The 15,000-nt window shown below is 36.4% G+C and overlaps 1 protein-coding gene across 1 annotated transcript in view; it reads left to right on the top strand.

Moving 5' to 3' along the window:
• LOC144972042 (carbonic anhydrase-related protein 10-like) overlaps nucleotides 1-15,000 on the top strand; it is a 78,904-nt gene that overhangs the window by 23,540 nt on the left and 40,364 nt on the right. Inside the window, exons 3-4 of the mRNA XM_078913128.1 lie at nucleotides 12,590-12,637; nucleotides 13,531-13,667. Of these exons, the coding sequence (XP_078769254.1) occupies nucleotides 12,590-12,637; nucleotides 13,531-13,667 (185 nt within the window). The remainder of the gene's footprint in view (nucleotides 1-12,589; nucleotides 12,638-13,530; nucleotides 13,668-15,000) is intronic.

Below are 15,000 nucleotides of genomic sequence, written 5' to 3'. Positions count from 1 at the left end.
ATATATATATATATATATATATAAACATTTCAAGTATAATTAGGATCTTCTACAATATTGTTTCAAGTGTTTGCTCTCATCATAAAGAATATATATATATATATATATATATATATATATATATATATATATATATATATGTATGCATATACTTTTATACATACTAGTGTGTGAGAGAGAGAATGTAGAACAGTCATATTATTCTAAATATATTTTATATACTTTTAGTTCATAAGAGTGCTCGATATATTTTCGTTATAACATAATACATTATATATATATATATATATATATATATATATATATATATATATATATATATATATATAAGGGGCCATAATTGCGCTACTCGTATCTAACAGCGTCCTCTCCCAGAAAGAGCTTGTCAGAACTTATTGAATGGCCCAGTGAAGAAAAAAAAGATGTGAGAACATAATAAATACGATCTTATATTATGATTTCTTGGTCATAGATGTAGTGCCGCTGTTACAATGTAGTCGAAAATTGAATTTCATCTACTGAGGGAATGCAATTCCTTGCTGTCTGGCCCGTGAAATGAAGGGAAGGGCTATTTGCTGTAGTTATAAGTTATGGGAAGGGATGACTTGAGAGAGAGAGAGAGAGAGAGAGAGAGAGAGAGAGAGAGAGAGAGAGGCTGAGAGATAGAGATAGATAGAGAGAGAGAGTGTGTGTGTGTGTTTGTGTGTGTGTGTGAGTGTGTGTGTGTAGAACCGTCATATAATTCTAAATAATATAAGTTCTACCCGCTATCTATAATATTTCTCTTTCAATTCTTTGAGCGCTAAAATTATTTTCAGTGAATCAGATTTCGGTCAATGCCATATAATTATGAGAGTATGCGGCAAGGTTTTAATAAAATATTATAACACCCCTTGTGTAGTCTCTAATAGGAAAAAATAGGTCAACCTAAAAACGTGACGTAATCCTGTAGTTGGCTTAAACAATTTAAATCGAAGGTAAAGGTAAGCAGAAATTTATCGAAAAAGTATTGAAATAATTTTCGATATTCCGCACAGAACTGAGCCTGTATTGATTTGGTCAACGTAACATTTTACGTCAATTAAATTATGATAAACCAAAGGGAAATAATACCCAACAAGGTCGGTCTCATCCCTCGGTCCGAAAATCCAATAGGCTACAGGTCCAAAACTGTATAATAAGACTGGGTTTTGTTTACGGTGTAGGCGATGATGACGATGATAATGATGACGATGGAACAATTATATACGATATCTATATTATATATATATATATATATATATATATATATATATATATATATATATATGTATGTATATATGTATATATATATATATATATATATATATATATATATATATATATATATATATACATACATATAATATTAAATGAACGTGAAGCGAGCGTACTTGAACAACTAATTTCATTCTTTAAATGAATTTTCTGGACAAGGGTTTAAGAGTGGTAAATTGCACGCTACCGCTTCCCTTTGATGTTTGAGAGAAACTAGACAAAAGCTTATATATTTCATAACAGGAAAAGAGAGATGAATCTTAGAAATAGAATCTCTCACGATATATTTTTAGGCAAAGGACCTAGATAATTGATGCTGTGTGTTTATGTAAAATACTCACACCATCCGCCAGCCTGATAATGGTACCAACACACAAAATTATGTGTAACTTTGAACATTTATCGTCTGATTGATGTAATAAGTGACCCTTCGAATCGAAAAGGTTTTATGTCGCAATGAATCAGAACTTGAAAAGTGAATTTTAAATTAAAATGATAAGAGATAGGAACTTTGGGTCTTCTACGATGTAAGAAATATCAATTCTTTATCATAAAGAATAGAAATTAACCCCAATTTTAATACCCGTGGCAAATTTTCCATTACGAGTTCATCCCGACATACTACCACTTTGAGACGATGGGTCACATATTAAGTGAGAACAAATCATCCAAATAGCTGTGTAAAAACAACAACAGAAAGCGGAGTGATGTCATCTTCGTTCCTACTATAGGCAAAGACTAAATAATATATCTTAAAAATTGTACAGTTTACCTCTTACTTGATTGTAATTTTCTAATTGAAGACATCAAATTGTGTGCCCAAATATTTCTGTTTTTGTAGTCCGTATCACCAATGTCTTATTCCATTATACATATTCCCATCTTTCCTCTTGGAGAATTGGATCCTGAACATATTCTCTCCAGGGTATCCTGTTGGCTGCATGGCGGCAGGAAGCAGGATGCAAACCCCATTTTGCTTCCACGTTCCTCCAGTTCTTCCGCCTTTCTCTTGCTGCAGGTGTAAACGTTAATGTCCCACCTCAGCAATATTGTATATCAATTGTCTTATTATCCCTTATCCTTTTTTTTTTGAGATTTGACACCGGATTTAAATCTCTGTCTTATTTATAAAATTAGCCCTTCTATAAGACTGACGGGCCATAGAACTACACGCTACATGCTACACGAAGGATGCTACACGTTTTAAACGTGTATAGAAAAGTGAAACCTCGTTGTCTTTCTTATGCGAGGCCATACAACTCACTACACACTACACGAGACTCGCTACATGCTACACGCTTGTAGAAAGAAATGGACATGCTCACTTTTTTGCTAGACGTGTAGTTCTAGATCCGGCGAATATTGGCGACTCATCTAGTCAGCTGATCCTGCGTAGGACGTTGCTTCCCGAACTTTCTTGCGAAACAGATTACGGTTTTCCGCCAGTCTACTTGCTTGAGTTGCTGTCATTCCCAGCCATTCACATATATCTTGTTCCCAGCTTTTTGTTGGTCTACCTCTTCCTCTCTTGCCGTCTACCCTTGTCTGCAGAATGTGCTTTTCTAATGATTCGTGGCGAGTCGTGTGGCCAAAATAGTTTAGTTTCAATTTCTTTACAGTTTGAAGAAGAATTGGTGATTTTATTCCGATCCTTCTCAGGACTTCTTTGTTTGTTTGTTTTTCAGTCCATGATATTCTGAGTATTTTTCTGTAGCATGCCATTTCAAAAGCTGTGATCTTTGTGCTCTCTGCTTTGCTGATAGTCCATGCTTCGCATCCATATGTTGCAGTTGGGAAAACAACACTTTTGAGGATTTTGATTTTTGTTTGAATGCACTGCCCTTTCCAGATATTATTCATCTTTTCTAGCTTTGATCTTGCCATTGCTAGTCTCCTCCTGATCTCTGGGGCCGATTTCCAGTTGTACTCAATCCTGGCTCCAAGATATTCAAAATTCTTTACTCTTTCTATTTCTTCTCCATTGATTTTTATGATGGCATCTGTTTTGCATTTGTCAGTATTCATGATTTTGGTCTTCTTTATATTCAGCTTAAGGCCTTTGGTCTCGCTATGTTCCTTTACAGATGTTATTAGATTCTCTAGTCCCCCCGGTGTTGTGGACAATAGTGCAGTGTCGTCTGCGTACCTCAGATCTTTTATGGGTAGACCTTGCATTTTAGGTTCGTTGTAATTACTTCTCCTGACATCGTTTTCCACATCTCGCATTATACCTTCAGTGTAAATGCTGAACAAATGGGGTGATAGAATACATCCCTGTCTTACTCCTTTTGTAACTTTGAACCATTCTGTTGTTCCGCTTTCTAGTTGTACCGCTGATTGTTGGTTCTCATATAGGGATCTTATCAGGTTTCTAATTCTAGGATCAAAGTTCATCTCCAGGAGAGTTTCCCATAGTTTCTCATGATTAACACAATCAAAAGCTTTCGAATAGTCTATAAAACAAGTGTGGAGGCCAGAATTTACTTCTCGATGCTTCTGAATAATTTGACGCAAATTGAATATGTGGTCTCTTGTCCCTCTGTTTTTTCTAAAACCTGCCTGGGTGTTACTGACTTCTTCTTCCAGTTTACGTTCAATCCTGTTCATGATAATTTTTAGAAGGATTTTACTTGCATGACTGATGAGTGATATTGTTCGGTAGTTGGAGCATAGTTGTAAGTCTCCTTTCTTAGGCAATGGTATAAAAATTGCTCTCCTCCAATCTGAGGGCCAAATTTCTTTCTCCCAAATTTTCGTACAAAGTCTTAGATATACTTCAACTCCTTCATCTTCGCTTGCTTTTATCATCTCAGCTTGAATGTTGTCACAACCTGGACTTTTCCCATCTTTAAGTGATTTAATTGCCCATTCTATTTCAGATTTTAGAGGTGGTAAGCTAGATTCTTCGTTTTCATTTTGCATGTTGTTTTGCAAAGGTTGGATTTCGTTTATTTGGTCTTCTGTGTACATATCTTCACAATATCTTTTCCACCTATTTGCTATGTCTTCTGCTTCTGTGAGGGGTTTACCTTGCTCATCTTTTATCACCCCTATTCGTGATTGAAAACTTTTTGTGATGGTTTTTATTTCATCATACATTTCCCTGGTCTTGTTTTCTCTCTGAAGGTCTTCTATTTTTCTGCATTTTCTCATGAGATATTCTTTCTTATCCGTTCTGCACAGCTTTTTCACTTCCTTAGCTATCTCTTTGTATACATTGCTATGAGTGCCATGAGTCGTCTTTGCGTCTTTCCTCTCTTTGATTTTGTTTAGTGTATTTTCACTCATCCATGGTTGTTTTTTGCCCCGTTTTTTAGGAAGGTGTTTTTCAGCGGATTCCAAGTATATTTTCCTTGTCTCATTTGCGATCTCATCCGGTTCCTTTTCCTCGATATCTTGAAGTAGCAGTTGGAAACGATTCTTTACTTCAATCGCAAATTCTTCATTGATACTGTCAACTTCGTATCTAATAGGTCTTGTAACTTTTTTCTTCATTTTAAGCTTCAGTTTCAGTTTTGATATCAAAAGTTCGTGGTCTGTGTCACAGTCTGCTTTTGGTTTGGTCGTGACGTCTTGAATTATGGTGTTCCATCTTTTTTCAATCATGATGTAATCAATTTGGTTTTTTGTTCTTCCATCTGGCGATGTCCACGTAAATAGTCTTCTTGGATGTTTCTGGAACATGGTGTTTTTTATTGCAAGTTGATTTGCCAGTGCAAAATCTATGAGTGTCTCGCCTCTTTCGTTTCTTTCCCCTAGTCCAGATATTCCAATGATTCCATCTTCTTCACTGTTCTTTTTTCGTCCTACCTTGGCATTAAAGTCACCAGCGATTATTAATATGTCCTGTTTATCTTTGTTGTCCACTTCCTTTTGTAGGGCATCATAGAAATTCTCTATTGCTTCTTCAGTTGCAGCAGTTGTTGGTGCGTAAACTTGAATAAACGTGATGTTTTTAGCTTGACCTTGGAGTCTAATGCTAACAATGCGATCACTCACTGGTTTGTATCCAATGAGGCTGTTGACTGTTGTTTTTGCGAGATAGATTGCCACACCGCTTTGTCCAGATTTTTCCCTTCCTGAGTAAATTATCCTTCCTCCGCAGCTGGTTGTGAAATGTCCACTTCCAGCCCATCTGTGTTCCGACAGTCCCAGAATGTCTATTTTGTTTTCTTCTGCTTCATTGATGATGGTGTTGAGTTTACCGGCTGCCATACTTCTTATGTTCCAAGTTCCTATGAGGTAGTTCCGCTTTAACCATGTATTCCGGTTCTTTCCCAGGTCTGTACAGTCAGGCGTTATGCCTTCATCAACTAGGCTGGTACTCCCGCCGGCGTCAGGTTCTTCCCCAATACGCTTTGGAGACCAATCTAACTTGGGGGTCTCATTACCAGGTCTCATATCCTTATTTGTTTTGCTTTTCTTCATTCGGGTTTCCGTGGCAGGTTTACTCACAGTAGTTTGCCATTGCTTTCTGTGAGAGAGCAGTGTCCTTACAGGACGTGTGTCCCAGCCATTGTATCCATAGGATATCCTCTGCCTAGCACATTGAAGAAGAGACCAGTTCTGAAGCTCCTTCAGCTGCTCTCCATCCTCATCCATCGCCTGCCTGGCGCGACTTCACGTAACCCTGTTCGGGGGGCATTGCGGGTACTCGGTCTTGCCCAAGGACCTCCCGCAGGCTAGTGGAGGGAAGGAGACGCCTTACTCCTCCTATTGACAGATCTCAATCTGCCCCCTACCCACATATTGGCGACTACAAGGAAAAAATGATTGAAATGGTAAGGGCAAGGGCCCTTCTCTGGGATCTGGGAAGAGTTGTTCATCAAGATTCTGAAGAAGATGACGGAATTACGCTGTAACTCTCCTCGTGATTCTCTGAGAAGGAAATGTTCTCCGCACCATATGCTTTGTCTCTCTTTGTTTTCTTCTCCTTCGTAACAAAAGCAAAATCAGAACATCTTCTTCATCGGAAGAATTCATCTTCGGAGAAAATAAATCAAAATCCCTCTGTCTCTGGCAAAAAATGAAGTGTGTAGCATGATAGTGTGAATATATATAGCCCAGGGTATGAAACGTGTAGCGTGTAGCATGTTGCTTGTAGTGTGTAGCGTGTAGCGTGTAGCGTGTAGTTCTATGGCCCGTCAGCCTAACACAGTTTCCAGTAAACGTTCTGAAAGCGCATTAAATGATCCCAAGCCAAACGATCGACTGGACACTAATGGTAAAAAAGTAAAGCGATACTAACACCAACATTCTTCATCTTGAAACAAGGACAAATTGATAGTGCTCAGTCTTCTCCAATCAAAAAGACAAAGATCAAGTATTATAATCTTTGGTCAGGAAAAGAGGCCCAAAAGTTTAACTCACTCAACCATAACAACGAGTATTTCCGTTGTTTACCCGAGTTGCTTTTACCCCATTTCTATTTAATACATTTTTCGGAGAAAAATTATAGGCCTAGTATCAAATTTAATAATTTTCATTTTTACATGTTAACGATAGTTAAAATAAAAATAGCTATGCACATGCTCATTTTAATTCATTTTATTTCAAATTTTGAAAAGTAGAAAAAATCTCTTGGACTGAGAGAGTTAATTTTTTGACAAATAGTTTCTAAACAGAATATGGATAATGATTCTTATGTTGAGGCTCGGATACTTATGGTAAACGTTGACATCTACAAACACAATATTAAAGCAAATAATCACAAAGGATTTATTTCATTTATCGACGTGGAGGGACATCTTGACCCTTTATGAACACGTCAAATGATGTCATTCTCAATGTCAATAAAACTCGTAAACAAATCAAAAGATCATTGATGAACATCTTATAATAAATGATAAAAAATCATAAAATCATATTCAATTTGACAAATGCCCTGATTTTTAGATAACTCTTAGCATTTGTGACCAGATGTCTCAATCCGGTATTTATTTTATCTGGGTGAAACAGGTTGAGAAAAACGAATGTCTGATTGCAACCCAGAATTCATTATCCCAATCATCTTTGCTTTAAAACTGAGTGGGGTTTTATACAGTGTAATATCCCTTAACTGTGCTCAAAGCATTTTACAAGGGTTTCCAATCCCATATCAACACTTAATGTAGTACGATACATGATGCCTGTAAGGCGCTTTTGCATTTTAGTTCGATAAAGACAACGCTGTGAGAAGATAAAACACTTTTTCCGCCTGAGTGCCGTGTAAAAAGAGAACCTTTTTCAACCCCTCAAACTTACGAATTCTTTAGCGGGACTGTGACCAGGGACAGCGGGTCAGAAATCGAGTATTATATCAATAGACAACAAAACTACAAACTTTAATCTAAATTGGTTGCACATGGTTTTTTTATAAAAATGAGCTTTTGTATAGCGCAATATCCACTAAACGTGCTCAAAGTGCTTTACAAGGAGTCCCTGACCAACAGCAACATTTAACATTTAGGACGGAACAGGTCGCCTGTTAGGCGATATTACATTTTTTTTTCGTACAGAGGCAACGCACTCATTTATACATGAAAAAGGTGAGAGCATATGAGTAAAGAGCCTTCTTCAAGGACTCAAATATGCGCCGAGCAAAGCTCGAACCCAGGACCTTCCGATCCGAAAGCGAGTGTCATACCACTAGACAACATAGACGCACGGTTCATCCAATGATAATATCAAAATGAGATAATAAAATGAATTCTCACATGTTGTAAGATGGGCAGCGGGCATTAAAACTCTTCATATTCGTCCACCGGAGAATGAAATTTTAGCTACGCCTATATTTTAACAACATAATATGGGTCATGACGACCTTTCAAAGATCATTCCCTATAGCCATAAAATCATTAAAACAAATATTAGAAAGATTAAGGAGCATCTCGTAACGGACAAATTTAGTTTTATTTTCGATTTTAAACATGTCTCAATCATGTTATATCTTCATGTGGCCTTTCTTAACAAGATTATTACAATGAGGAGACAGATGAGGAGGCTTTGGGTAAAGAGCGGGAAACTATTTATTGTTTATTGGTATAATTTTATTCATGGTTGCCAGTTTGTATTACATTATGCTTTTTTTTCAAAATTAAAGTTTATAGAAAATTGTATGGTGCAAAAATAATTTTGGTTATAAGTAATATAGATATTACCTGCACTTATTTCTTAAAATTTTCTAACACACCGGAAGACAAAAAATAAACATTTTACTCTTTACAAATTATGTCAGCAATGTTTTTCATCACTAAAATATGCTAATATCATGATAGGAAATGTCATGTTACCTTCATGAAACATTTACAGTTAAAATTGTTCCATTATTTTACAAACATTTTAGTTAAGTAATAATTGCTTACTGATTTTGTAGATATCTCACTTTCAGCTGACAACATAATAAGAGAATTTTTTGTGAGTTGTTATATAAAAAAAAGGAAAGTGATTTTTAAAATATTTTGAGAATGTTTCAGTACATTTTTTTCAATTACATGATATTCTAATTCATGTGAAATAGATACAAGCAAAGGCAATTATTAGACATTTATTATTTTGAAACGAATCGTGTTTTTTTCATTTACAATAGTTGCACTTATAATAGTGAAACAAGAATACTATTTTAAAAGTCAGCCCCAGATCATTGTGTTACCACAATGATATAATGTATTATTCATCATTGTTACTAACAGAATTATACATATCAAAATAATTTTAGCCAGATTCCAAAATTTAATCTACATGCAAAACATCTTTCTTCACTTATTCATTTTACGAAAGCGTCTATTAGACAAAGGCAAATTTTGAGCTATATAATCAGAATAGTATGAGTGGCTTCGAGAATTTCTCCATCTCGACAATCAGTTCATTACAATTTGGATTATTGAATTAGTAAACAAGCGCACAATTGTCTTATCAAGCATGTGAAGAGCTTAGCTTTTTCTATAAATATTACATAGCAATTTGGAAGTTTATTTGGCACTTCGGGACAAAATTTATCTGGCAGCCCTATAACCAATCCAAGTGAATTCTGATGCCAAGAGTGTCGGTATTCACCTCCTTAAAACGCCAAAAATAATGCAGGGGAGGCTATCGTATCTGTAGAAATAATTTATTCGCTGAGAGATTAATGTGATTCTGGCCGATGCATGTTTGTCAAATATTGTAATATTGTAACCCTGGTGTAATCAATCTTACGTGTTTGTGTAGCCTTTCCTCTTGTTATACTCCCTCTCTTCTTCAACCGCCTCCTCTTTCTCCTAATCTTCCTCCTTCTCAAACTCCTATTTTCTTATGGCTCCTCCTCATCACCACCATCCTCACCCTCCTTATCCCCCTCCTCCTCCTCCTCCTCCTCCTCCTCCTCTTCCTCCTCCTCCTCCTCCTCCTCCTCTTGCATCTAGATCTCCTCTTTTACCCCCTCCCTTATTCATATTCTCAACTTCCTCTTCATTTCCCCGAGATAATTCTTCTTCTTCTTCTTCATCATCTTCTTCTTCTTCTTCTTCTTCTTCTTCTTCTTCTTCTTCTTCTTCTTCTACTACTACTACTACTACTACTACTACTACTACTAACTTACTACTACTACTACTATACTACTATACTACTACTAACTACTGTATTACTACTACACTATCTATACTACTATCTACTAGTTACACTAATAGTATTACTGCAACAACTTGGACAACCACTTCTACTACTACAACAACAAAAACAACAACAACACCAACAAGAACAACAACAACAACAACAACAACTACTACTACTACTACTACTACTACTACTACTACTACTACTACTACTACTACTACTACTACTACTACTACTACCACTACTACTACTACTACTACTACTACTACTACTACTACTACTACTACTACTACTACTGCTGCTGCTGCTGCTGCTACTGCTGATGCTGCTACTACTACAACTAATAACCCTTCTAATTCTCCTTCTTATTTCAGCCGCTACTAAATACATCCTCCTGTGGCTCTTTCTCCGGCTCTTTCTCAGTAACGCCTTCCTTATAATCCTTCCCCAACCCTGATCATTCTTCTCTTGTTCTTGCCTTAAACACCACTGTTTCCTAAGCAAACTCAACATTTAACATTTATTCCATCCACGTCATTTTCCATGACGATCATGTGATGAAGACAAATTGGACCAATTTGCACGACTTCATTTGAGCAGTACTTTTTACAGTCCAATGATTATTGGCCAAACTCATTTTTCTTACAGCACGTTTTCCTATCGTGATCCCATCCCAATTGCAATCCATGTCTGTCTGTCGTCGCACATTTCTTCTCCTTCATCAGCTTCTATTTTTTTTATCTCTCCTTTCTTCTTCCATTTCTTCTTTTGCCCCTTTATTTGTCCTTATACTCCTCCCCCTTCTTGTAATCCTCTTTCCAACTCTTTTTTCCCCTGATTCTCTTCCACATTTAACCCCCTCTTTTTTATTTCTGCTCTTCTTCTTTCTCCTTCTTCTCGATCTTCTTCTTCCTCCTCTTCTCATTTAACCTTAATCACTCCTCTTAATCACAATTTCACCTTCCTTTCCTTTTCTTATCTATTTCTCTTGCTTTTTTTATCTTCCAAGTCTATTTCTTAAAGTGTTCTATTTCATAAAAATTGCAAAGCGCTTAAAACAATTCCTTTACTGTAGATAAGCGCTATAAAAGTGTTTTTTCTTTCATTGTTTTACCTTACTTTTTTGTTTCTCCTTGATTCTCTACAATTCTTCCAATGGTACGATTGAGATCAAGACAAATTGGGGCAATTTACACGACTTCTCTCCAGCTGTGTCATTTAGTTTTACAGTCCACTGGTTGTTGGCCAAACTGATTTCTTGTAATATCACGTTTCTTGGCCATCATTCTTTCTCCCTCCACTAACCCAATTGCAGCCCATGCTTATCATCTTCCTCCTCCTCCTCCTCCTCCTCCTCCTACTCCTCCTCCTCTTCTTCTTTTTCTTCTTTTGCTACTATTTCTACTACTACAACTACAACTACTACTACTACTACTACTACTACTACTACTACTACTACTACTACTACTACTACTACTACTACTACTACTACTACTACTACTACCACTACTACTAAATAAAAATAAAAATAAAATAAAATAAAACAAAATAAAATGAATAAAATAAAAATAAAATTCCCTTTATCCATCCCATAGGGGAAATTTGTCTCTAGGGTCTATTCCAAGGGAAAACTGGAATAACCCAGGCATCAGCCGCAGTGCAGCGCCGCAAATTGAACTAGGGCGAGGTGACTTGCTCAAGGCCACACAGCGCAGCAGCTGCGGGTAATCGAACTCAGTACCTTTCAGATACGAAGCAAAGACCGTAACGCTGAGCCACGCTGCCCCCTACTACAACAATAACAACAACAACTACTACTACTACTACTACTACTACTACAACAACAACAACTACTACTACTACTACTACTACTACTACTACTACTACTACTACTACTACTACTATACTATAATAATAATAATAATAATAATAATAATAATAATAAATAATATAATAATAATAATAATCATCATCATCATCATCATAATAATAATAATACAAATGCTAATATTACTACCACTTCTACTCATGCTTTAAGTTTATATGGTTAAGAGATTGTAAGATGATTATGATTAGATTATTAAAACTTATTAATATTGTTAACAATACGAATATCATAATATCCATTGTAAAGAGAAGCCATTATGTCTAACCATAATTTCCTCACTGACAAAGGACATAGACACCTCATGATGAGACCTTACAACAGACTACTCGTGGTAACGTCGCTGAAAATTATACTAATTTGTTCCAGATCAATAACGGTGATTTACGTTTTCCCAATTATTTATATATTATATGTGTTTATTATGGGTGTACATATGTTTTTACACACATAAACACACACACACACAAACACATTCATCTGGAATTTACTTTTTTGTAGGAAAAAAAGAAATTGTGTGTTTGAGAGAAAGGGAGAGAGAGAGAGAGAGAGAGAGAGAGAGAGAGAGAGACAGAGAGAGACAGAGATAAAGAGAGAAAGATAAAGAAAGAAAGAAAGAAAAAGAGAGAGAATGAGAAAGAGAACGACAGACAGAGAGAGGGAGGATGAAAGAGAGAGAGAGAGAGAGAGAGAGAGAGAGAGATAGAGAGAGAGAGTGTGTGTGTGAGAGAGAGAGAGTGAGAGAGAAATAGAGAAACATAGAGATATATAGAGATAGATTGAGAGATGATGGCCAAGTATTATCATTTTCTTTTTTTTTTTCCCTGTTTTATAAAGGTCAAGCCTCACTATGGGAGCAATGGTGGTCCTATGAAGGAATCAATGGTAAGTACAAATACCCTATAACACTCAAAGTCACAAAATGGTATTATGACACTAGGATACTTTATTAATAATAACCACAAATCAATAACCATTGTAATCATCCACGACTATTAGGGTCGACAATTCAATCATGACGTCACACCTTCTACTCTTCCGGTTCCAAATTTCTTGAAAGTGTGTATGTGACCATCATTCGGAGGAATAATATTGAATAGGTTACAAATTGAATCATAAATATTTTAGTAGCAATATGTTTAAGCGGATTCCTACGATTACATGACGTAAAATAGAGAGGACGGATGATCATTATCAAAGACCAGCCTATATTTAGATTAGAAAATAAGATGCGTCGCTCTGAAACCAGAGCACCAATTACACAAGATATGTATCCAGTCATCAGGAAATAAGTTTTTTTTCCAATGAGATTGGAACCAGTTTGTTTTTTTTTTTTTTGGCATCTTCCTTTTCTTCTCTAGTATAGTCAAACATAAAACTCAGAGTTGGCAAGAACAATAATTCTACACATCTGAACACTCATTATACACGTGGGTTTAATGAGGGAGGGTGAATAATCAATTCAATCTTAAAATTAGATTACCATTATTCCTCCCTAAGGAGAAATTTGTACTTACGGTATATTCAAATAGAAGACATGAATAATCCGGGCGTCAGCCAATGTGCACACCGCAAAGTGAGTTAAGGCGAGGTGACATGCTCAAGGCACACAGATCTTTGCGGCGTAGGTCAAACTTGGTGCCTATATATATATATATATATATATATATATATATATATATATATATATATATATATATATGAGTGTGTTTGTGTGTGTGTGTGTGTGTGTGCATATAATTAATAAATTTTACTATTCATGTTATCCGCAATGGCAGGTCCCAGTTACTGGGGTCGAGCCAACCCCGAGTGGCGTCTTTGTGAACACGGACGTCAGCAATCCCCCATCAACATCCAACCTAACAAGTTGCTCTTCGATCCAAACCTCAAAAACATGAAATTGGAAGCTACTGTGGTAAGTACTAAAGTGACAAATTATATTATCTGGAGCAGGCGTAGCTGGTGTAGGTTAAGGGCCCAAAAGAATGACGTTAGTCAAGACCGAAGTAAAAATACAAGAAAGTTTTGTCCCAAAGAATCAGCCTGCCTCAGATCGAATCTCAGTAATCCGACGGATTGGGGCAAGATCCCCAATCGAGGTAGGCTGATTATTTTCTCTTTTTTTTCGATGATTTTTATTTCTTGTGTTGTTTTTTTTTCTGCTTTGTTCAACATTTCATCATTATCTTTTTTCAAATTTTCAAAATAAAAATGGAGCATGTTCTTATGTCTTCACTTTGCCCTTTCGTGTTGTATCTTTGAATAATTAAGAGCCGCAAATAGGTTTACTCTTGCAAAGAATAATATTATAAACATAATTGTCCCAACTATCGGATCACCTCATTGCTGTAATACTCAGTCGAGGAAAATCGTGAAATGTTTTTAGTTGTATTTTTTTGTTGTTTGGTGAGGGAGGCAGGGAGGTGTGTGCCGTTATGTGGTCTTTTGGTATCACGCTCGCTTTTGGATCGGAAGGTCCTGTGTTCGAGACTCGCTCATCACATAGTTGAGTCCTTAGAAAAGGCTCTTTACTCACATTCTCTCAGTGTAAAACGAGTACCTAGCCGTTAATAGCGTTACCTTTGTCGGGAAAAAAATGTAAGAGGCCTACATATTGCCTAACAGGCAGCATGTCTCGTTCTTCATGTTGCCGTTGGTCAGAGACCCCTTGTAAAGCGCTTTGAGCACGTTTAGTGGATATTGCGCTATATGAAAAGCTCAAACTCAATCATTTTTCTTGCATTTGTCTTCTAACTTTGTTTGGTTGTATTTCATACATATTTTTCAGATCATTGTGGTTAGTACGTTCAAAGGGATTGATGTCTGACAAAACTAGTCTTATAAACATTTGGCCAGAATACTTAAACAGAAAATATGGATTTAATTTATTTTTTCTGAAAGTCTGAAATCTAAGAAAATCTTTTTTCGACAAGCTGAGGTCCATTTTAATCAGTCTTTATAACAAAAAGTTTTCTGGCCAAAATGAAAAAGAGTGATTTTTTCAAAGCAGAGCAGAGACGTTCATACATTGAGTAAATGAGTTTCATCTCGTTTCGCCTCCGTTTTAGACGAATAACGATATAACAATTTAAAAATAAATTCCCTTCATTCATCCCGTAGTGGGAATTTGTCTCTAGGGTCTATTCCAAGGACAGACTGGAATAACCCAGGCGTGAGCCTCAGTGCAGCGCCGCAAATTGAGCTAGGGCGAGGTGACTTGCTCAAGGCCACAAAGAGCAGCGACCGGT

The sequence above is a fragment of the Berghia stephanieae genome, chromosome 4 (assembly GCF_034508935.2).
Source record: "Berghia stephanieae isolate SIO BIC M18660-M18661 chromosome 4, UCSD_Bste_1.3, whole genome shotgun sequence".
Lineage (NCBI taxonomy): Eukaryota > Metazoa > Mollusca > Gastropoda > Nudibranchia > Aeolidiidae > Berghia > Berghia stephanieae.
This window is presented reverse-complemented; position numbering and strand designations above follow the sequence as displayed.